Source organism: Malaclemys terrapin, chromosome 1, assembly GCF_027887155.1.
Source record: "Malaclemys terrapin pileata isolate rMalTer1 chromosome 1, rMalTer1.hap1, whole genome shotgun sequence".
Lineage (NCBI taxonomy): Eukaryota > Metazoa > Chordata > Testudines > Emydidae > Malaclemys > Malaclemys terrapin.
This window is the reverse complement of record NC_071505.1, coordinates 83,882,193-83,905,569: the sequence shown is the minus strand read 5'-3', so window position 1 is coordinate 83,905,569 and position 23,377 is coordinate 83,882,193. Positions and strand designations below refer to the sequence as shown.

Sequence of the window (23,377 nt, the reverse complement as noted above, 5' to 3'; positions counted from 1 at the left end):
ACACAAAGATCAGCCTCATAACCAACTCATACTCAAAGCTGCCTACAGAAAGAAAAGAACTGGAATGACGTGGGCTTTTTGTAAATTCAGCTGTAAAGGTTCAGTGCTGCAAGCATTGCTTTCTAGAGAGTTCATGAATCTCAACAGCAACAGAAGTGGAAGCAGATTTCATAAAGAGGAGTAAGCAGAGACCACCTCAAAAGAAATGACACCTTCCCCTTTCTAGGTCCTATGAGTTTTGTGGAAAATGCTTTCTAAGTCAAGAAATAATAGCTCCCAACTATTCAGAAATTAAAAATATTCTGCATGGTAGTATAGCTGGTCTTCATTGGTTTCAAAGTATTATAATGTCAAGGACTTTTTTAAAAAGGATGTAAACTCATATCATGTTGCTCAAGACCACAAGAGACTTCTCAAAAGTGATTCATTGTAAGTCAGACATTTAAAGAGATCAAGAATCAGAATGGTCTAAACTGGAGTAAGACAGAGACACTGTAAGGTTATTGTGACATCTAAGGGTTATTTTGCAGTCCTTTTAGTACACATTTCCTGGAACAATTTTTGGCAAATTCCAAATAAAAGTATTTATTGCAGGTAAAAGGCAACAGGCAGTCACTTATAAACAAAACAAAGAACAATCACTTACGAGAGGAATTAGCATAGAGTACCTGTTTCAAGGGTTCTCTAGATTCTTGTTTTCCAATATTTATTTTTGTAGCTTCAGCATCTTGATTTGGATGCTCATCTTCTTCTTTAATAGGAGAGCCCACAAATGCATGTAATGGGCTAGAACGTGTCCCTTGCATGCAAGCACCTACTGTGTTTCTTTTTATGGGAAACACAGTGTTGAATTGGGGAAGGAAATCCAAACCAGGAAAGTAGGGCTGAAAATCCAAACCTGAAAGGGAAAGAAAACAAAAGGCTTTTCTGGCTTACACTGAGGTATTCATTAACACATAAACAAACAAACATGGAGAGAAAACCCATATCCTGCAGTACTTATCACCTACAGGAATGCTTTTCTTAAAACAGTTATGATTTGCTGTTACACAGCATACCAAACATTATACATATTGGGCCCTGACATTATTATGTCCATTTTATACCAGTGCAGTTCCACTGATGTTTGACTGCATGAATGGTTTGGTTTCAATGGAATCATATCAGCATAAAACTGGCGTTAATGCCTTGGCTAACCAGGCTTATTTTGTTTTTAGCCTTGACAGTAAACAGAAATGTACTGCAAAAACACTTACCATCTCCTTTTCCTGGAAGATCTTCATTTGTTTTGTAAACTGCAACATCTATAAAATATTGACAAAAATAAAGGTTAATTTAAAACTTGTGTAGATTGAATCTGTGTCAGTATTCTACATCAACACAGTAGTTTAATAATAAGCAATTAACTATGAAACAGGAACAGCTTCTGCATTCTGGACTCCTGCTTCTGCATTCTGGACTCTTGCACTCATACATAGAGCACTGTATGGATACAAAGTTTGTATCTGCATCCGATCCGCGGAAATGGTCTACAGATAAAGGCAGATATCCGCAGACTTGCAGGACCCTACTTATACAGATTCATGACTTCCAATAGGATTGCACACAGGTGCAGAGATCCACATTAGTGCATGTGCTTTCAGGATCAGAGCCCAAAGGTGATAGCAGACGCACTACTCTAACTTCCCCATCAACATAAGCTCCTAGAAATCAATAAAAATAATGCCTCTGATTGTTTTCTTATTAATTTGCCTTCTGGATATTTGAGCACCATGTTAGTCTATTTCATACTTTTGTTTCTAATAAGTTTTAAAAATACGTATCATAGGGAAAGAGTCTGAGGTGCAACCAGGATCCCAGAACTTTGGGAAAACTTGGATCTGGACTGTGCACCATAGGCCCATCTCGGACAGTAAGTATTCAAATGACCACAGTGGCAGTATTTTTTATTGACACTCAACACTGATATTTTCTTACAGCCAACTCTTGCATTTTTACAAATGTTCTGATGAAAGTTTGTTGTCTGCCTACTTAAACAAACAAAAAAAAAATCCTAGTTTTCCAAAGCCTGCAAAAAGATAGGATCCTGTGCAATATGTGCAAAACTAAAAGCATTAAGCCCTCTGAGCCTTGTTGTATGGAGAAGTACTACACAAGATGATGCCAGACAGAGCACACAGCAAGAATTCATCTGCATTGTGACAGGTTTCAGTGGTAGCCGTGTTAGTCTATATCAGCAAAAAAAACGAGGCGCCCTTGTGGCACCTTGGAGACTAACAAATTTATTTTGGCATGAGGTTTCGTGGGCTAGAACTCACTTCATCAGATGTATGAAGTAAAAAATACAGGAGCAGGTACCTTCTTGTCAACTGTCTAATGAGCCACTCTCCTACCACTTCAAAAGTTCTTTTTCCTCCCTTGGTATCCTGCTGTTAATTGATTTATCTCGTTAGACTGACCTAACACGTGGTAAAGCACCCCCATCCTTTCATGTATTTATATCTGCGCCTGTATTTTTTACTTCATATTCATCTGCTTAAGTGAGTTCTAGCCCACGAAAGCTTATGCCCAGATATATTTGTTAGTCTCTAAAGTGCCACAAGGACTCCTAGTTTTTTTTTCATCTGCATTGTAACGAATCTTACAAGTTTCGATATTAACAACTTACCATCTCTGACTGGAGAGAACATGTCACCCAAACTATCTCGTCCCAGATCATCAAAGTTAGTCATATTGGTACTCTTCCCATGATCTGTTTCTTTAGATAGAATTACATCCATGCTGCCGCTACGAGGAAAACCTTAAGATGACGACAACATTCTATTAGAAACTTACTGTTTCATTACATCAAATAAAATAAAATAAAAGACTCTGCTTGCTTTACAAAATCTAACTGAACATCAATCCAAGCTAAGTTTCCCTAACAAAAGCCAAAACAAAGTTTGCTATACTTTTATTTTACGGTCTTGTAGCAATTCTAATTAGAAAACCAACTCTTTGTCTGTACATTCCTTCATGTGAGAGTTACCTCATTAACAGCCTCCAGTCACACAAGTGAAAGAAAAATATAGGTTGACTTTTTCCTTTTATAGAAGGAGTCTTGTTAATGGAGACAAATGCTCAAACTAAGTTTTTCACTACAAAATGTATTGTTTATTTGATGGATGCAGTCAGGATTAATGGAAATTAGAAAAACAAAACAAAACAAAAAACAAACAAAAAAAACCCAGCACCCCACTCCCCAAAAAGTAAAGTACTTTTATAAGCTTGGAGAAGAAAAGTCACCTATCAACATTATCCAGCAATAAAAAGCAGTCTCTGCTTATACAGTTGTTAAATGTTCAATTTAAAATTATATATAATTATATGTGTATGTATCTTCAAGCTGCTTCCCTCCCACCCCCCCAAAGCTCTAAAACTAATGTTTAGAAAATGAGCAGTTAGTTAGGTGTCCCTAGCCTTTGGTTGCCAGAAGCTGGGAACGGGCGACAGGGGATGGATCACTTGATTATCTATTCTGTTCATTCTTTCTGGGGCACCTGGCATTGGCCACTGTCGGAAGACAGGATACTAGGCTAGATAGACCTTTGGTCTGACCCAGTATGGCTGTTCTTATGTCATCTTAAAGTTTAACCAAAAAAAAGTCTCAATTGAAAATTCTACAAGAATGAAGAAGAAATGAAAGATACCGACATAAAAGAAAGGATTAATAACTACTCTTGATATCTCTTCTATTTTAAAGGTGGTCATTTTTCACTGGAAGTAAAAAGGTGGATATTCCAAGATTGATCCAACTCAGACTTTATAGAGTTAAAGATGGGCTAAGCCTGTCAGCCTCTACATCTCTTTTAAACCTAGAAAAGCAGCATTGAAAAACAAAGCTAAATATAACTTTAGATCACTTGCAGTAGTATAAATGTTGTTTGCCCATAATGGCTTGGGAACTGATCTTTATTGATTTCTAGCTCTATGAGGAGCACCCACAGGTATATACATCTTAAAAACTCCAGTTACTGCACAAGGTGAGTAACAAGTAGCATCCCTGTGTGTGCTCCACTTCAGGTAACTCCCAAGCAGTATCCCTAGATGGAGATGGATGTAACACTGAAGACTGCATTGCCAACCACATTATTTGCTTTAGAAGAATGAATCAGAGCATAACGTTTGGGAAAAGGTATGTATTGAGGTCCAGGTTATGGCTCTGAAACTTCAATGACCAGAATATTGTTAAATGAAAGCCACAGAAGTAGATTGGGACCTTGTGGAATGGGCTATCACCCTAGAAGGAGACTGAACATTGTCATAATAAGAGATAATTTATCCTGAAGACTCTCACAGTGTATCTCTGGGTGTAACTGCAGATCTTCTGAATCGGTCAGCAACTGACACAAAGAGTCTAGGAGACTTCCTGAAATGCTTGGTTCTATCTAAATAGAACGCCAGTGTGTCCTTCTGACATCTAAAGAACGTAAGGCTGCTTCCTTTTTAGTCCAGTTTTCTTTCAAAAGTCATGCCAGGTGAAAACCTAGTTAATATGGAATTCAGAAGAAACTTTAGGTAGAAATTTAGGATGTGGTCATAATGAAACTTTGTTCCTGAAGAACATGGTGAGTGTGTGTGTGTGTGTGTGGGGGGGGGGGGGGGTGTCTGCCTTCAGAACACCCATTTCCTCCAACCCTTCAGAAAGAAGTGATGGCTACCAGGAAGGTTGACTTCATAGAAAGGTGGAGTAGTGCACAGGTAGCCAGAAGAAGTGCAAAAGGGGGCTTCATTAGACAGTTAAGGACCAAGTCCCCACCCCATACCGGGGTGGGTTCCTTGATCTGCATAAAAAAATTCAGCAGTCCTTTGAGGAATGTTGTCATCGTGAAGTGAGCAAAAACTGAAAAACCTCCATGGACAAATGAAAGGCTGTCATAGCCACCAAATGAACCAGGACAAGATCTGATTTTTATTTTTTTTTATTTCAACAGATAGTCAAGGACAGCAGAAAGGGAAGAGTAAACAGAAGAAGTCTGTCATCAGACACAGGCATGGGGAAATCTCTTCCACTTCTGAAGGTAAGCATTTTTCATAGATGTCTCTCTGCTGTACTTCTGTTGAAGAGGAAGTCTCTATCCCCAAGAATCACCGAGGAGCTGGGATGAAGAGGGCAGCCAGAGTCCTAGCACAGCACATAGGGAACAGGTGAACAAGAAGAGAGGCAAATCAGGTAAGGGTACCAGACCTGTCTAGGCCAAGTTGGTACAACTAAAATGACACTGGCTTTTTCTTGCTCTATGAGCACTCTCAGAAGCAATGGTATTGAAGGATTATGTGCAGTCGTTCACAGAATAAGGATGACATCACTTAAAAAAAAAAAGGGGGGGGGGGGGAGACCCAGACTTCCTTTCAAACAAAAGTTCCTGTCCTTTTTGTTGAGGGTGTCAGAAAACAGATCCACTTCTCGGACACTGCATGTTAGAAAGACACAATGGAGATTCTCGAGTCCAGTTCCCTCTTGTAATCTTGGGAGAAATGCCTGCTGAGATTGTCAACTCTAGTGTTTTGTTTGCCTGGTACGTAAGATGTTGACATCAGGATGTGACTGCTTGTGTGCCAGTTCCATAGCTTTATGGCTTCAGCCCAAAGAAAAGGGGACCTCACTTCCCCACTGATGTAAAACAAACGGGGGCACATTGTTATGATTTTGATGGACTTGCTCCTGATTAGAGGAAGGAAGTAGATACAGGCATTCCTGACTACTCTCAGTTCCAGAATGTTAAATGTATAGAAAAGATTCTTGGGCAGACCACTTGCCCTCACTTACTAAGATCCCCTAGGTGCACTTCCCATCCCAGAAGGGATGCATCTGATGTTATACTGACAGTGGGAGAAAATGGGAAGAATGGGACTCCTGCACAGACTTAGAGGGGTCCTTCCATCCACTGAGTGAGTTCAATTCATTGTGAGGGAATCATAGGCGCTTGTCTAGACTATGTTCAGAATATAGACTGTTTGAGCCATCCTTAAAAGGAGCGAAGGCATAATCTGGTATAGTGTATTACAAAAATACGTGCTGCCATAAGAACTAACATAGGAAGACAATTTCTTGCTGAAGTCTGGGGACCTACTTGCAGCTTGGAAATTAGGTTTGTTAAGAGTTATAAATCTGTCCCTCAGAAGATAAGCTCTGGCGGTTATGGAATTCAAAGAAGCCCCTGTGAAATCTATTTGCTAAACCAGAGTCAAGGTGGACTTGTCAATACTGAATTGAAATCCTAATCTATGGAAGACAGACGTTATCAGATGGATGGCAGAGACACGGAGTTTTGTTGTACGACTGTGCCTTCAGCAGCCATCCAAAGTAAGGGAAGACTATTATTCCCAGGTAACGCAAATGAGCGGCTACCACTGCTATGATGTTTGAGAACACTCTTGGAGCAGAGGAAAGATCAAAAGGGAGTACTTCATACTGAAAGAGACTGGCTGACTAGAAAGCGAAGAAGCCTCCTGTCAGAGGGGTGAATTGCAACATGGAAGTACACATCGTGAAGACCGAGGGCCAAGAATCAAATCCCACAATCTAACAATGGACTTATAACTGAAAGAGTCACCATCCTGAATTTTTGTGATTTCATGAAGGTGTTTAGGAGCCAAAGAGCTAATATTGGTCTCCATCCTCTGTTCTTTTATGGGACCAGAATAAAAACTTGGAATTCAAACCTTTCCCTCTGTGCTTGGCTGAAACTGCTTTTATGGCCCATATACACAGGAGAGAGTTGACTTCCTGCCTCAGCAGGTGCTTGTGAGAAGGGTCCCTGAAAAGGGATGGGGAAGGTGAGGATGGAGGTGAACTGAATGGAATAACTCAGTGTTATGGCTTCCAAAACCCACTTGCTGGATATGATTTGGTCCCAGGCTGGTTGGAAATGGGAGAATCAGTTTTCAAAGGGAGAGAGGCAGATAGAAATCTTCAGCTGCACCATCCTATTGGGGGGGGGGGGGGGGCAAGGGAGAGATGTTCTGTGCCCTTAACCAAATCATCAACATTGATGTTTGGAGGACAAGGACTGCTAGGTGGTGAAGGTTACAATAGTCACAGTGGGTAGTCTCTTCTTTTGATAGCTAGGTTTCTTTTAGGTGGCTCGGTGGATCTATGGGAGAAAGCGTATTGAACCAGATGAGCTCTCTATGCCGAGTACAACCTACTAAATTTCTCTTACTTACTGAGCATGGCCCTGGAATCTTTTCAAGTCAGAAGAGATTCATTTGAGGACTCAGAAAAGAGCTTAAGCTCACAGAAAGGAAGATCCGCTACAGTATTTTGGACCTCCCTAGAAAAGCTAAACAGTTGTAGCCAGATGTTCTATGCATAATGACTGCAGTAGAGATGGAGTGAGTGTGTGTTCTACTGGGAGGTGATCAATACAATTGTTGAATTTATCATAATTGATGTAGTCGTATTTTGCCATCAGGGCTTGATAATTAACAGGCTGGAATTGTAGAGTCACTGACAAGTAGTTCAAGTCCAAATAGGTCAAGACGCTTTTGTTCCTTGACACAGTGTGTTGACTTCATCTGATGTTGTGTGTTATGCTCACTGACAGCTTCCATAACCAAATCATTCAGTGGCGGGTGGGTAAATGAATACAAATTCTGAATTTTTCACCAGTATGCAATATTTTTTGTCCTCCCATTTGCAAGCAGGTATGCAGTGGCTGGAGTTTGCCAGATGGTTTTGTTAGGGCCCAGTTTTGTTTCATTCACTGGTACAGCCTCTCTGCCAGAAGTTGATGTACATAAAAAGTCAAAAAACGTATGTTGGGACTCCTGGACCTCTTCTGGCAGAATCTATAAGGATTCAGAAATACATTTAATCAATTTCTAAAACTGCTTAAAGTATTCAGCAAGAGAAGGTGGAAGTGGCACTATGGCCTTGTTTGATGAGGTTGATGAAATATTAGTTTGCAATATCACCTCCTTGTCTGCAAAAGACTCCTCCTGAGGCTTTTAAGGAGGGAGGAGAGGGCAGAGTCTCCCTCAACCATCTCCATGGGAGGAGCTGGGAGGCTTTAAGAACTGGTGATAGCAGACAGCCCGGAGGTTCCAGTATGGCCACTGAAGTTGACCATAAGGCAAAGGAGGGAGGATGCAATGTTGGTCATGCAGGTAAAGAGGGGCATAAGATTATCTGTCCTCTGAGATTTCCCTGCAAGATAGAAAGATGGAGGAATGTCTCATGTAGAACAGTCAGTCAGAGGATCCCTATACAGAGATTGGCGAGTCTGAGGAATCATCCTTGATTTAGTCCAAAGGTGGAGAGGTCACCTGAAGCAAGTGCAACTGCCTGTTTCAATCGGTACTGGAGATCTATGAGATACCGGTGAAAGATATTGTCTTGGAGACCAAGTGGATCTCGGTGCAGACAAACACCTGGAACCCATTAACAAGAGGGATTATGCCTTGTCTGATGTGACTAAGGCTCTAGAATATCTAAATTCTTGCACTACCAAGTGTAAATGAGCCAAAATAGATAAAGGCTCTGCAGAAATCGGTGTCGGTACCAAGAGAATTATCTGCTTCTGTGATCCCAACTTGGAAGATGGGGCAGATAGCGACGGCACTGACATTTGAGACACATTCCTGTTAGATGAGACTGGTACCAAGGATAAGGATAGCCTCTCTTCTACGGGTATCAACATCTGGGATACCCATATACCAGCATCCAAGAGTCTGAAGATGGCATAGGCTTCTGTGAAGTAGAGTGCTTGGAGCCTCTGCTAGGTCTATCATGCTTTAATAGTACCTGGGTTGGTTTCAGTACCAAGGTATGACTGGTACCATGGTGTTTTGAAGAACTGGAAGTCTTCAAAGAACTTCCAGTATCAGAGTAGTTTGGAGTTTTCACGGAACACCTTTTGAAACCAGAGGTCTCTGGATCACACAGTCTCTGAGATGACCAGACTCTTTTAGATGGAGGCTCTCTACTAGGAGAACTAGAATTTCTTTTCTTAGGAGCCTGGGGGTACCTTCTGCAGTCTTTTCTGTCAAGGATCGACCAAGAAATGGAGGTCAACAGGGCAGTAAAGAGTACTCAGATGCCGATGTACAGAGAGATTCCCTGGGCCTGAGGCTGGTCACAAAGCCTATTCCCATCATTAGGAGCTGAAACTTGATTTAATCTGTTATTCTTGAATCTGTTGTTAAAAGAGGTGCAGATCTTGCACTCTGCAGATTATGTGAGTATCTCCTAAAGTGTGGATTCACCAACAGTGTCGGTCATTAACCAGGATGGATTCCCAGCAGAAGAGCCAACATTTTAAAAATGAGGATCCCAGAACACCCCAGCAAAAACAAACAAACAAAAACTCACCCCGCCACCGAAGCTCCCCTGGTGAGGGAGGAAATATTTTACAGTTGGGTTCTATATAATAACTACCATACCAAGCAAACTGAAATATACTAAAACTAACTGGTTAAAACAAAAACAGTAATGCTAAACTAGAGACTAAGCAAGATGCAGGTACACTAGATGATCCATCTCAGGCCAAGGGGAATTGAGAAGGAACAGAGGGCAGCTTGCCCAGGTAATTCTCTATATATCTTTGGACCACAGCACAAGGAAGACTAGAGCGCAAGTGCAGGCCAAACAAAAATTTCCAATCAAAAGGCACATGGGTGGCATGCGCATCTGAAGGGAATGCCCATAGGGACACTATGTGAAGGAGGAGACATTTACAATTTTGATCCTATCTTCATCCCTTCAAACAGGTCTCTTTCTGTCCTGGCTGAAGTTCCCATTGCAAATCATCTTTGGTTTTGTTTTTTTGGGGGGAAGGTTGGGCTGCAAACTTTAAGACTTGGATCAAAAGAAAAACACATCCTCCGTAGAATGGAAAGCCCGCTTTTGGGAAATGCGTTTACAGACTGAATTAGGAGCGTCTTGAGCTTCTGAATTCCAGACCCCTATTCCACTAACACTGGTCTACAATTTTTGAGAAGTCGTCTACTTCAGAGATAAAATGTGCTATTTATTATGTATTTTGATGTGCTGAATTCAAATATGACAATTAAAACAACTGATTGGCTACGGTTTCTAAGATATTTAAGTTTTTACATTTTATGTCTACATATATTGTGTAGATAGTAGAGTTTTAATCATAAATTGTAAACCTAGGTCTTTTCATGTGTTTATGGTTGCTTTCCATGATCATATTTCACCTGTTCTGTTTATGTAACACTTTAAAAATCAGCAAAAGGGTTATATAATAAAATGTATTATGAAACAAAAGGCAAAAAACTATTCTGTACATAGTTTAGTCCTATTCAGTGTCTACTCGGCGCTTCTTGGCTTGTCTCTTGTGTTCATTAAATGGAGCATCTCTTGTCACTGTCCAGCAATAGTCTGCAAGCATTGATGGGCTCCATTTGCCCTGATAGCGTTTCTCCATTGTTGCAATGTCCTGGTGAAATCGCTCGCCATGCTCGTCGCTCACTGCTCCACAGTTTGGTGGAAAAAAAAATCTAGAGGAGAGTGCAAAAATGTATCTTTAGTGACATGTTGCAACCAAGGCTTTTGTATGCCTTGAGGAGGTTTTCCACCAACAACCTGTAGTTGTCTGCCTTGTTGTTTCCGAGAAAATGTATTGACACTAACTGGAAGGCTTTCCATGCCGTCTTTTTCTTGCCACGCAGTGCATGGTCAAATGCATCATCTCGAAGAAGTTCACGAATCTGAGGACCAACAAAGACACCTTCCTTTATCTTCGCTTCACTTAACCTTGGAAATTTTCCACAGAGGTACTTGAAAGCTGCTTGTGTTTTGTCAATGGCCTTGACAAAGTTCTTCATCAGACCCAGCTTGATGTGTAAGGGTGGTAACAAAATCTTCCTTGATTCAACAAGTGGTGGATGCTGAACACTTTTCCTCCCAGGCTCCAATGACTGTCGGAGTGGCCAATCTTTCTTGATGTAGTGGGAATCTCTTGCACGACTATTCCAGTCGCAGAGAAAACAGCAGTACTTTGTGTATCCAGTCTGCAGACCACGCAAGAGAGCAACAACCTTCAAATGGCCACAAAGCTGCCACTGATGTTGGTCATAGTTTATGCACCTCAAAAGTTGTTTCATGTTATCATAGGTTTCCTTCATATGGACTGCATGACCAACTGGAATTGATGGCAAAACATTGCCATTATGCAGTAAAACAGCTTTAAGACTCGTCTTCGATGAATCAATGAACAGTCTCCACTCATCTGGATTGTGAACGATGTTGAGGGCTACCATCACACCATCAATGTTGTTGCAGGCTACAAGATCACCTTCCATGAAGAAGAATGGGATAAGATCCTTTTGACGGTCACGGAACATGGAAACCCTAACATCACCTGCCAGGAGATACCACTGCTGTAGTCTGGAGCCCAACAGCTCTGCCTTACTCTTGGGTAGTTCCAAATCCCTGACAAGGTCATTCAGTTCACCTTGTGTTCTGAGGTGTGGTTCAGAGGAGGAGGATGGGAGAAAATGTGGGTCCTGTGATACTGATGGTTCAGGACCAGAAGTTTCATCCTCTTCCTCGTCTGACTCAAGTGAGAATGATTCTGGTGCATCAGGAACCGGCAGTCCTTCTCCGTGGGGTACTGGGCGTATAGCTGATGGAATGTTTGGATAATGCACAGTCCACTTTTTCTTCTTTGACACACCTTTCCCAACTGGAGGCACCATGCAGAAGTAACAATTGCTGGTATGATCTGTTGGCTCTCTCCAAATCATTGGCACTGCAAAAAGGCATAGATTTCCTTTTCCTGTTCAACCACTGGCGAAGATTTGTTGCACAAGTGTTGCAGCATATGTGTGGAGCCCACCTCTTGTCCTGATCTCCAATTTTGCAGCCAAAATAAAGGTGATAGGCTTTCTTAACCATAGTGGTTATACTGCGCTTTTATGATGCAAAAGTCACTTCACCACAAACATAGCAGAAGTTATCTGCACTGTTCACGCAAGTACGAGGCATCTCTGCTCACTTTGGCTAAACAGAAACGTGTCCCTTTGCAAAATCAAACACTGACAAATAAGAGAGCACGACACTGTATGATTTCTAGAGCGGATATAGGGCAATTTGTTCAGCAGAGTGATGTAAGCTTCGTTATGATTGCATCATCCATGACTTCTAGGAATAACAGGATGCAATTCATATCATGTATGACGCAATACCAGCTTCAGATTGCATCATTCATTGTTTGCCTAAAAAGCAATTACTGTCCAAACCCAGTCATAGATTTATTCATAGATCCAGTCAAAGATGTATTTTAGTCATTTCTGGTTTAAATTGAGATCCCTTCCCTTTATAACTCACTTATCCTCTGCCATTCACAAGTCAAGGGTCGTATATACTGACCCAATAGCATATCTTGAAAACTAGAGCCAATCAACAATTTTAAGCACCATTTTCGTTCTCAGTGACCCAGAATTAGTAAAGTTTGACTACATTTATTTCAGAAGCATTTTGGCTGTAGAGCAGTGTAATTATTAGTGCCTAGAGCTGGCCCATCCTGGACACTGAATGAGGCTGGGGTCCTGTGGAAAAAATAGTACTGATCATGTAATTAAAAGGGGCAAATTAATGTTGGATTGAAACCTTAATTCTGGCATTTCCAAACTTCTGAGTACTTGACACTGAAATTTTTTTAGTGTTCTTTTAAAAACTTGTTTGTGTTTGTAATTGCCTGTTTCCAAAAAAGCAAACTGAAAAACAGGAATTCCATCATGTAGCATCATAATGATATCCACATGGTCGTCAGCAGGCTTGGAACCTTTAGATCTACCATACAGACCTCTGCCAGCCCTGCCTATAATTAGCTACTCAATATACAAGCAGACCTTTCCACACCAAAACAGAAAAGCTTGATGTGATGGACTTTGCAAAGGAAATTAAAACCAATAGCAAAAAGTTGTTTAGACATACAAATAAAAAGAAAACAAGGAAAAAGGAAATGAAACTGCTAAGCACTGAGGATGGGGTGGAGATTAAAGATAATCTAGGCATGACTCAACACCTAAACAAATACTTTGCCTTAGTTTTTAAATAAGGGCAATGAAGAGTTTAAGGGTAGTGACAAGGTGGCTAATGGAAACGAGGATATGGAAGTAGAAATGACCACATTCAAGGTGAAAGTCAAATTCAAAAAGCTTAATGGGACCAATTGGGGGACCTGGATAATCTCCATCCAAGAATATTAAAGGAACTGGCACATGAAATTGTAAATCCAATAGCAGGGATTTTTCATGAATCCATAAACTGGGCTGTCATACCCCATGACTGGAGAATTGCTAATATACTACACTTATTTTTAAGAAAAGGGGTGGGGGTGGGAAAGGATCCAGAAAACTACAGGCCAGTTAGTTTGACATCAATTGTATGTAAAGTCTTGGAACAAATTCTGAAAGAGAGTAATTAAAGACAGAGCTAAACGATAATTGGGATAAAATACAACATGGTTTTATAAAAGGTAGATCATGCCAGGCCAACCTGATCTCTTTCTCTGAGAAGATAAGATTTTCTAGACAAAGGAAATGCAGTAAATCTAATCTACCTGAATTTCAGTAAAGCACCTGATGCAGTTCCACATGGGAAATTATTAGTTAAATTGGAAAAGATGGAGATTAAGAGGACAACTGAAAGGTGGGTAAGGAACTGGTTAAAGAGGAGACTATAGCAGGTCATACTGAAAGGTGAACTGTCAAGCTGGAGAGCAGTTGTTAGTGGAGTACAGAGATCAATTTTGAGACCAGTGTTATTTAACATTTTTATTAATGACTTTGGCACAAAAACATGGAAATGTGCTAATAAAATTTGCGGACGACACAAAGTTGGGAGGTAATGCCAATATGGAGGCGGACCGGAATATCATATAAGAAGATATGGAGGACCTTAAAAACTGGAATAACAGAAATGGAATGATATTTAATAGTCATAACCTTGCACCTGGGGCTAACAACAAGAATTTCTGCTATAAGCTGGGGATGTATCAGTTAGAAGCGACAGAGGAAGAGAAGGACATAGGTGTATTGACCACAGGGTGACTATGAGCCGTCAATGAGATGCAGCTGTGATAAAAGCCAATGTAGCCATAGGATGCATCAGGTGAGATATTTTCAGTAGACACTGGGAAGTGTTACCACCATTATACCAAGCACTGATAAGACCTCATCTGGAATACAGAGTGCAATTCTGATCTCCCATGTTTATGAAAGATGAATTCAAACTAGAACAGATGCAGAGAAGGACTACTACGATGATCAGAGCAATGGACAACCTACCCTATGAGAGGAGACTCAAGGAGCTTGTCTAGTTTAGCCTAACCAAACAAAGGCTGAGGAGAGATAGGATTGCTCTCTAGAAATACATCACAGGGACAAATACCAAGGAGGAAGAGGAGTTATTTAAATTAATGTTAGCACAAGAACAAATGGATATAAACTGGTCACCAACAAGTTTAGGCTTGAAAATAGATGCCATTCTAACCATCAGAGGAATGAGGTTCTAGAACAGTGTTCCAAGTGGAGCAGTGGGGGCAAAAAATCTAACTGGTTTCAAGATTGACCTTGATAAGTTTATGGAGGGGATGGTATGATGAGACTGCCTACAATGGCATGGCGACCCATCTGCAACTGCTAGTAGCAAATATTTCCAATGGTCAGAGACAGGACAATAGATGGGAACGGCTCTAAGTTACTACAGAGAATTATTTTCCAGGGGTCTAGCTGGTGGATCTCACCAAGATGCTTTGTGCTTCTAACTTATTGACCGGGGGAGGGGGGAGGAGAGGGAAGGGGGGGAATTCCTTCCCAACCCTAAACATGGCAGATTGACAGAGATGCTGGGGGGAGGAGGGGTTGTACCCCTCTGCAGCATAGGGCACAGGTCACTTAATGGTTTGAACTCAGTAACTCAGGCAGAGGTTAAGCGAATGAGTGAAGTTCTGTGACATGCAATGTGAAGGAGGTCAGACTACATGATCATGATGGTCCCTTCTGGCCTTAAAGTCTATGAGACAAGGTGAATGATGATGTATCTTTTATTGGACCAACTTTTCTTGGTTAGAAATAAGCTTTTGAGCTTACATAGAGGTCTTCTTCAGGTCTGAGTATCACAGCTGAAATAAGGCAGCTCACCCACATTGTGTCTCTAATATCCTGGAACCAACATGACTACAACAATGAATATGCCTATGAATAAGTTAACAACAAATCAGAGTGAAATCCATTCATAGGGCCTACTCCTGCAAACATTTACACACCAATAACTTCAATCATGCAAGTGGTCCAACTAAACTCAGTGTAACTATGCATGTGTGTGAAGTTACCCATACGCATGTATGTTTGCATAATCGGATCCATAAACTTGTAATTTGGATCATATTCTGAATTTCACTTTGATATATTTTGGCATACAAATGTTCTCTCTGAGCTTAGATTCCTTTCCACTCTATCCTACATGTAATACTACGATAAATGTGTACTATTTCACCTAGTAGGTTTACTCTCACCAACACCCAAAGGACTCTCCATAAAACTTAAGCACAGGGTTTTGGGCTCATATACAAGAAAATATGCTATTTTATAGCATTACCCAGATGCCAATTTCAAGCATGCACTCTTGAAATTAACTGAGTTCTAGCACACAAATAAGACCAATCATAAAAAAAAAGTAATTGTTTTTAAATAGGAAAGATGAATGCTTTTAATAAGTGCATGTTGTAACTGAAGGAAGACTCTCCAGATGGTGCAGTAATGTTGATTAGTGACACTTCTTGGGTACACAGGAAGCATTCTACTTCACCTCATACTGCACTGCATACCCAAGGGGGTTAATTAATCAGTGTCCCTATAGACTGCAGTGGCTTATTGCTTAATAAATGTTGTTAAACATATTTCTCCTTATTTAAAAAAAGAGGGAAAGTTTAGCAGCGTAAAAAAAATTAAAAATTTCTTTTGAGTCTTGAAACCCCTCAAAGACTTGCTCAATAGACTTGAGAATATTTTTTCAGAACTGAATATGCTCAAGTTAAATTCCAATAAGTTATACCTTAGAGAGCAATGGCATTTTACTTCCTTGCAGAGTAAGGGTCAGAACTACTACAAAACAGCTGCTAATTAAAAGTGCTGTGTTTAGTTAGCATCATCTCCTCTGTCAAATCAATGCACAACGTTAAAAAAAATAATAATAATGCAACAAGGGCACATGAATTAACTGCTTTTGTGGTGAGCTTTATTTTAAAAGAAAAAAAATGTAAAGAACTTCCTGCACCTTTAAGCGCTAACTGTAAGTACTTCTGTCAGCCAAAGTACAAGGTATGAGGCATAAATTCTAGAAGAATGAGAAAACCAATTTAGCCTTCTCTTCACTACAAATACTGTGGCATGAAAAGCAAGATAGACTTGAATCTGCCTAACACTATTCATGCAAAAGTCAAAAAAAAAAAAAAAAAAAATTGGAGCATACTTTTAAAACCAATATCATAAAATATGCTGCACCATAATTTTCTTCTTCTGTTTTGTTAGCATCAGGCATTTTATATATATAATCTGAATTCTTGAGTAAAAGGCAAAGATCTCCAAAAGTCCCTGGGAGATTTAACTAACTTAACTCTCATCCTATATTCCCCAGCTATCTTTCTAGTGAGAGCTAGAAAGGGGCATCGGGGGGGGACAAAAAAAACAAACAAACAAACAAACTAGCCTGCAAAGTATTCCATCTTTTAAGCCTCTTGGACAAAAACTGCACCTAGAACAAAACCCTGCTAACAATAAAAAGCTCAGAGGAACGCCTTTCCACGGAGCTCTCTAAGCGAGGCTTAGAAAAGAGATGGCTAATGGTGACGGACTGAGGTACACGGGACAGATAGATATGATAAAGGTGTATAAAAATCATGAATGGACTGGAGAAAGTGAATAAGGAAATGTTATTTTATTCCTTCACATAACACAAGAACTAGGGGTCACCCAACGAAATTAATAGACAATGGATTTAAAACATAAGGAAGTACTTCTTCACAAAAACACACAGTCACCCCTTGGAACTCATTGCCAAGGGACGTTGTGAAGGCCAAAAGCATAACTGTGTTCAAAAAAGAATTAGATAAGTTAATGGAGGATAAGTCCATCAATGGCTATTTGCCAAGATGGGCAGGGACTCAACTCCATGCTCTGGGTGTTCCTAAACTGCTCACTGCCAGAAGCTGGGACTGGACAACAGGGATTGGACCATTTGATAATTGCCCTGTTCTGTTCATTCCTTCTGAAGCATCTGGCACAAGCCACTGTTGGAAAACAGGATACTGGGCTAGATGAACCATTAGACTGACCCAGTATGGCCATTCTTATGTTTTTATAATTTCATGCAGAACCTAAACAGTCTACAGGTAATCTAAATCTTTTTATCACTCTACCACAATTAAACTCAACAAGATTAATTATATAAAATGGACTGTGATGGTCTACTATTATGGTCACCACTTTTACAAGACTATGATAAATTTTGCACAAAGTATGCCTTGTGAGGTATCATTTGAAAAATCATAATCTGCTGAATATCATTATCCTGTTAAAATATGTGTAGCGACACTAAATGCAAAGTTGTAAGATTCTACTGTATGATTGTTACTGAAATATGTTGTAATTTGGGGCAACACCACAAATCAGTTTTTCAGAGACAAAGGCACACTATAACACCAGACAGGTGTTAAAGGGCCATCACCTACTTTAGCGGCCATCCTCCAGCAGGGGGGGAAAGGTGTAAACAAGAAGTTTACATTTCACCCCAGGAACAATTTTAACCTCACATCCACAGAGAACTGCATGTCACCATGACTCAGCAAGGAGGTTTCTAGCCGAAGAAATTGAATTATGAAGAGGAAGGGAAACACTTGCTTGCACCTCTCCTCCTCCCAACACTCTGTCTTGACTTCAACGACTCTTAAAGAGCTCAGCTAAGGGGGAGTGGTCTCAGGCTGAAAGGAGACCCAGCCTGTGAAATTTATAGAAGCATATGGTGAGACAAAAAAATCTTTGATTTTAAGTTCACTTAGCTTGTTAAGTTAGGTATTAGCTTGTGTATTACTCTTTTATTTTGTAACCACTCTGGACTTTCATGCATCATCACTTACAATTACTTAAAATCTATCTTTTTGTAGTTAATAAACTTATATTATTGTTTTATCTTAACCAGTGTGTTTGGATTAAAGTTTGTGGGAAACTCCATTTGGGATAAAACTAGTGCATATAACATTTTCCTTTGATGAAATGATGGGGACTTTTTATGAGCTTTCATTGTTCAGTAGTGTCCTGGACAATACAAGATGCACATTGCTGGGGTGACAAACCTAGGACTAAGAATTTGTGGGTGTTGCGCTATATGTAATTTATGAGTGACTGGTCAGAGTGCTCATGTATTTTAGCTGGGAGTGAATTTGCATGCTAAAAGCTGTGCTAAGAGGGCAGGAGTGGATATTCTGACAGCAAAGCAGTGTAAAAAGCACCCCTGGCTAGAGAATTAAGGGGACAGCTGTTCAACTGTCCAGATTGTATCCTGGGTAATGTCACATGGACCCAGTGACTTTCTCAGTTCCTTCAGCTCATACATAGCTATTCTATCATAAGCACATGCAGTTTTAGGGTGCAAGGTTGACACAATGGTGATTAAATTGTGGCTGCTCCCAACTTTATGGAAAAACAAATAGCACCATACCTATTACACTGCGGGTTTATCCAGATAGCTGTTAGTGCGCAGCAAGCTGGGATGTAAATCTACCTCTCACTAATTGTCCACAGGGACCCTGCTGCTGTGCACTAAAAAAAATCCCTAGCTTGCTTTGATCTATTCTCGTTTCAAAGAGATGTACATCAAAGCGCACGAGGGAACTTTTAGTGAGCAGCAGCAGGGTCTACATAGACAGTGAGGTAGATTTACAATCCAGCTTGCCACGGACTAACTGTTAATCTAGACAAGCCCTAAGTAGGCTCGAAACTTTTACATTCTTTTGTTTTGGGGTTTGACACTGCCTGTATCACTAACTATGTAAATGAGCAAAACGGCCACTTCCTGTACTAAGCTAAATATTAGAATAAAAAAAAAACCAAAACAAAACCTACATTAAAAAGAAAATTAAGGTTGTGAAGTCAAAAGCTTACAAAATGTTAAAATTAATGTTGCCTGTGGCCTTAATTTAGCCTCTTTGTGTGTATGCAATAGGCTACAGCCTTTAATTACACGATCTCATACTGTTTTTTTTCCCCCCACAGGATACCTGCCTCATTCAGTGCACAGGACGGACCCAGCTTGGGATTGAATTAAGGTTATCTAGCAATGGGGCTGTTGTTGGTCAATACCTTCCTGATTTGTTGCAGCAGTTTGAAGGCCTGTGGTGAATGAGGTAGGGAACTGTGGGAAGAGAAAGGATAGTCTCATAGTTAAGGCAGTTGAATCCAATTAGATACACAAACGTATACAAATAATATTTCATGGTGACATTCATTGTGAACTTTCATTCTGCAAGGCTGGCCAAAGTATGTGAAGTATTGCTCCAAGATCTTTTTTTCACAAACTCAGATAATTTCCTATCCTAAAAACTAGTTTCCTTACCTGTTTTGTCCTGAACAACATCTGCTCCTTTACTCTCAATTGTTGACATGGGCTGGGGTGAAACTGTAATTGGTGTGTTAGAGGTAAGATTTTTGATGATGCCAGTATTCTGAATTCCTCCAACATTACTACTCGCTTTAACATCTGTTCTTTTGGATGCTGGTTTATTTGAAGAACATTTATTAAAGCTGGACTGAAGAGAAATAGCAAATTTAAGAAGTTATTTGTGCTCCAACTTAAAGGAAAAAAAATACGCAAATTCTTTTTTCCTGTTTAAAACATGGACAAGTTTCACAAAATGTTTAAATTGCAAGAAATTGGTCTAAACAAATACAACCTCTCAGTTTCTGATAACAAGTAGGGAGTCAGATGTCTTCAAGCAAATGTGGAGAATGTGGGAGATTTTGTACTATTTCTATTAATATCGTGTGTGCCTCATTTTACCTGCTTGCTATTACTCTGCTAGACTGCATGGAGTTAAATCAAAAGGAGGCTGTTTGTTTCCCACTAACAGGAAATAGAACAAGAGCAGAGATAAAATATCTCCAGAGAGAATATGGAGGGTCCTTAAGGGAACCACGGAGAAGCCATTTAATAGTGAAATGCCCACAGCCTAGCTCCTGTCAGAGTAGTGGGTTTATTTTCCCGAGGCCTAAGACTAGGCTCAAAAGGAACACAAAACCATTAAAGACCCCAGCAGAGAGAGAGGGCCGGGGTAAGTGGGCAGGAGCAGCTGGAGATAAGTCTCGGACCAAGATACAAAGAGAAAAATGTTGCAAGGGTTGACTGTCTCTGCCAGGCCAGGAACAGAGATATTTGGCCAGTGTGGAACTTATCCAAAACTTGCAAGGAGAGAATAAAGTTTAGGTTAGAGTCATGAGACTAGGCCTTCTCTGTTAATTTACTTTATTTCCCTAATACACTGTTCCTGTTGACTAATAAACAACACTTTGTTTGATAAAGGTTGACTTGTGTTGCTGCAAACATTTTCTGATTATAAAGCTCCCTGGAGAGAAAACTTCTGCAGGGAGCCAACTAAACAGGCCCCACTAGAAGAGTCACAGTGAGAAACTAGGATGCTGAAGCCCGGGGACTCAGTCTAAGGGTATGTTTACACTAGGAGCTGGGGGAGTGATTCCCAAGTCACGTAGACAGACTTGCACTAGCTCTCATCATACTAGAGCACTAAAAGTAGTCGTGTAGCCATGGTAGCATGGGTAGCAGTGATTGATGGCATGGGCTAGGCATGCCGTGTATGTACCCATGGGATTCAGTGGGGTTTGAACTCAAGATGGTTAGCCCGTACAACCACTCACCATGCTACCCCAGCTACACTTCTATTTTCAGCACGCTAGCTAAGTGAGCCCTAACATGAGTATGTCTATGCAAGATGGAAATCACACATCCCACTCCAAGTGTAGACATACCCCAAGAGAGACATTGACGTGTCACAAGACTCCTCCTTGGGTGAAGTGGAGGCCCAGAACAGCACCATAGCCACACACACAAAGAGTTTAAGACTAAACTTCACTCATGTTACGCAAGACAACTAGCAATGCTGAAACTGTACTTAAGAATGAGAAGAAAATTAAATGGACAATGTATACAGTTAACGTTTGTTTTTTATACACTCTTGGTATGTTGACAAATCTGATTCTCCTTTATGTTGACACTTGTAATACACTGACAATTCAGTATACACATTTCTTTAGAAGACTTAAAGTTAATGGTTTCCTTTTATTAACCTAAGTCTGATTGATAAAGAAGGAAATGCTTTACCTTTGAACAAGTGCTACTGTACTGAAGGCGTATACACTTCACAGAGGTTTTGTGAGCACTGACTGTTTTTACCGGTGACGTCAGCTTTCTTAGATCATAATGGTAAATTTTTCCACGGGACGAGCCAATAGCCAGGGTAGTGCCATCGGGCATAAAATCTACTGCTGTCAGAGGAGATTCAGCTACCAGAGTTCTCAGTAGTCTTCAGACAGGAGAAATATAGGAAGAGGTTATAATTAAAAAGACTTTTTAAGTCACTATTTTTATTTTTAATTAGACTTTCCCAACAGCACTGAAGAATTACAGCAAACTATATAAACACAGATTTTTGTAATTCAGCTACAGATTTGCAATATATTTATTCTTCTAAGGACTGATCAAATACCTACATAAGTCAGTGGAAAGGCTCCCATTGACTTCAGTGGGCACTGGATCAAGCCTTTGTGAAGCTTGTACACTTATACATTATCAAAATATTATATTTACACACCCTAAAAAGTAATTTAACTGGAGCACAACCACTATTTTCTAGAGAATTCAATCTAGAAGCTATCATTCTTAATGTGGTCTGACTTTAAAATAAACACTAACAACCTCTAATCACAGATAAATTTACTTCTTGGAGTTACAAGAATTGAGTCAAATTCACGTACAATCCACTGATAAAGAATGCTTACCAAAAGTTACATAATCCTTACTTTTTACTTGACGTGTCATAGAGAATGATCCTTTTATCCAAACCTATGGTGACAAGTAGCAACTCATTGACAGGAGAAAAGCAGATTTCTGAGGCTGGAGCTTTGTGAGCATTTTCAAAATTATGGTATGGATTTTGACTATTTACATCCCACAGCGTTACAGTTCCACTGTCAGACACACTGCCCAATAAAGACTTCTTAAAGGAAGAATATTTCAAGTGTCGAATAGGCTGTAAAATAAACCAAACATGCATAATGCACTATTAACTTAAAAATTATTAAAAAATTAAATGCATACAATATATCTGTATATAAAGTTAAGGTTAAACATGTCTAAATCATTCAGACCAAAAAAAGTCATCTGAATTAGGATCGCAAAAGCTGACATAATTCAACAGGCCATAAGTCAATAGACTGACATCATGTTTCTTAGACATGATGCTTCAGAGGAAGGTGGCTTTAAAAAACAACCCCCACACCCATAATGCATTTGGCCAGTATCGCAATGCAGTATGTGTGAAGTGAAAATTCCTTCCTGACCACTGTGCTGCTCAGCTTACACCACAGTCAAAAAGTGAGGGTTAAGGAAGCAGCAATAGAAACTCCTGAGAAAAGTTTCCTGATTTTATGCCAATATCTCTTATAATAAAAGGAAACTTTTAAAAAAAATGCCTGTATCATAAAGTTAACTATAAGGCATCAGTTGGTCTATGGAGCCTGTGTCTAGACAAGTGAAAAGCAATATTATAATTTTACTAATTGCTACCTTACCAAGAGTGTTGAACTTTTTAAATACACCACAGTGATGTGAACGTAATTTGGTAAAACATGATGAAGAGGAGGAGGAGGAGGAAGTTATAGCTAGCATGTGATATAGCATTTGTAATCTAGGGGGAGAAGACTTGGCTGTTTACACTATACATTAGTGTAAATACAATAACTGAGGAAATTAAGTTGACCGAGGCGTATCCTGTTTGTCTTTTAATTTTGCATGCAGAGTTCACCCCACCCCTCAGTGACCTCATAAATAGATGAGTTAGTGCATGATTTTAAGTCTTTGCTCTGAAGTGAATGGTGAATGTGACCTCTATCAGCTTTCTGAGTACTGTCTCTTTAAAATGGAGAGAACTCACTTCACTGCTGCAGAGCCAGTTGCCATTTTGTGTTCAGATGCAGAAGTCTCACTCAGAGTGTGTCTTTCTTATGGAAACAAAGCTTGGGATTTGAGTGATCCGGGGGAAGTGTGTAATTCACATCAACTCATGTGGTGCTCTAT

At 40.0% G+C, this 23,377-nt stretch overlaps 1 protein-coding gene across 1 annotated transcript in view; it reads right to left on the bottom strand.

The window, feature by feature from the left end:
• NEDD1 (NEDD1 gamma-tubulin ring complex targeting factor) overlaps positions 1-23,377 on the bottom strand; it is a 58,249-nt gene that overhangs the window by 18,139 nt on the left and 16,733 nt on the right. Inside the window, exons 6-11 of the mRNA XM_054028564.1 lie at positions 22,102-22,331; positions 21,404-21,605; positions 19,625-19,817; positions 2,669-2,800; positions 1,257-1,304; positions 669-898 (exon numbers count right to left, since the gene is read on the bottom strand). Coding sequence (XP_053884539.1) covers positions 669-898; positions 1,257-1,304; positions 2,669-2,800; positions 19,625-19,817; positions 21,404-21,605; positions 22,102-22,331 — 1,035 coding nt within the window. The remainder of the gene's footprint in view (positions 1-668; positions 899-1,256; positions 1,305-2,668; positions 2,801-19,624; positions 19,818-21,403; positions 21,606-22,101; positions 22,332-23,377) is intronic.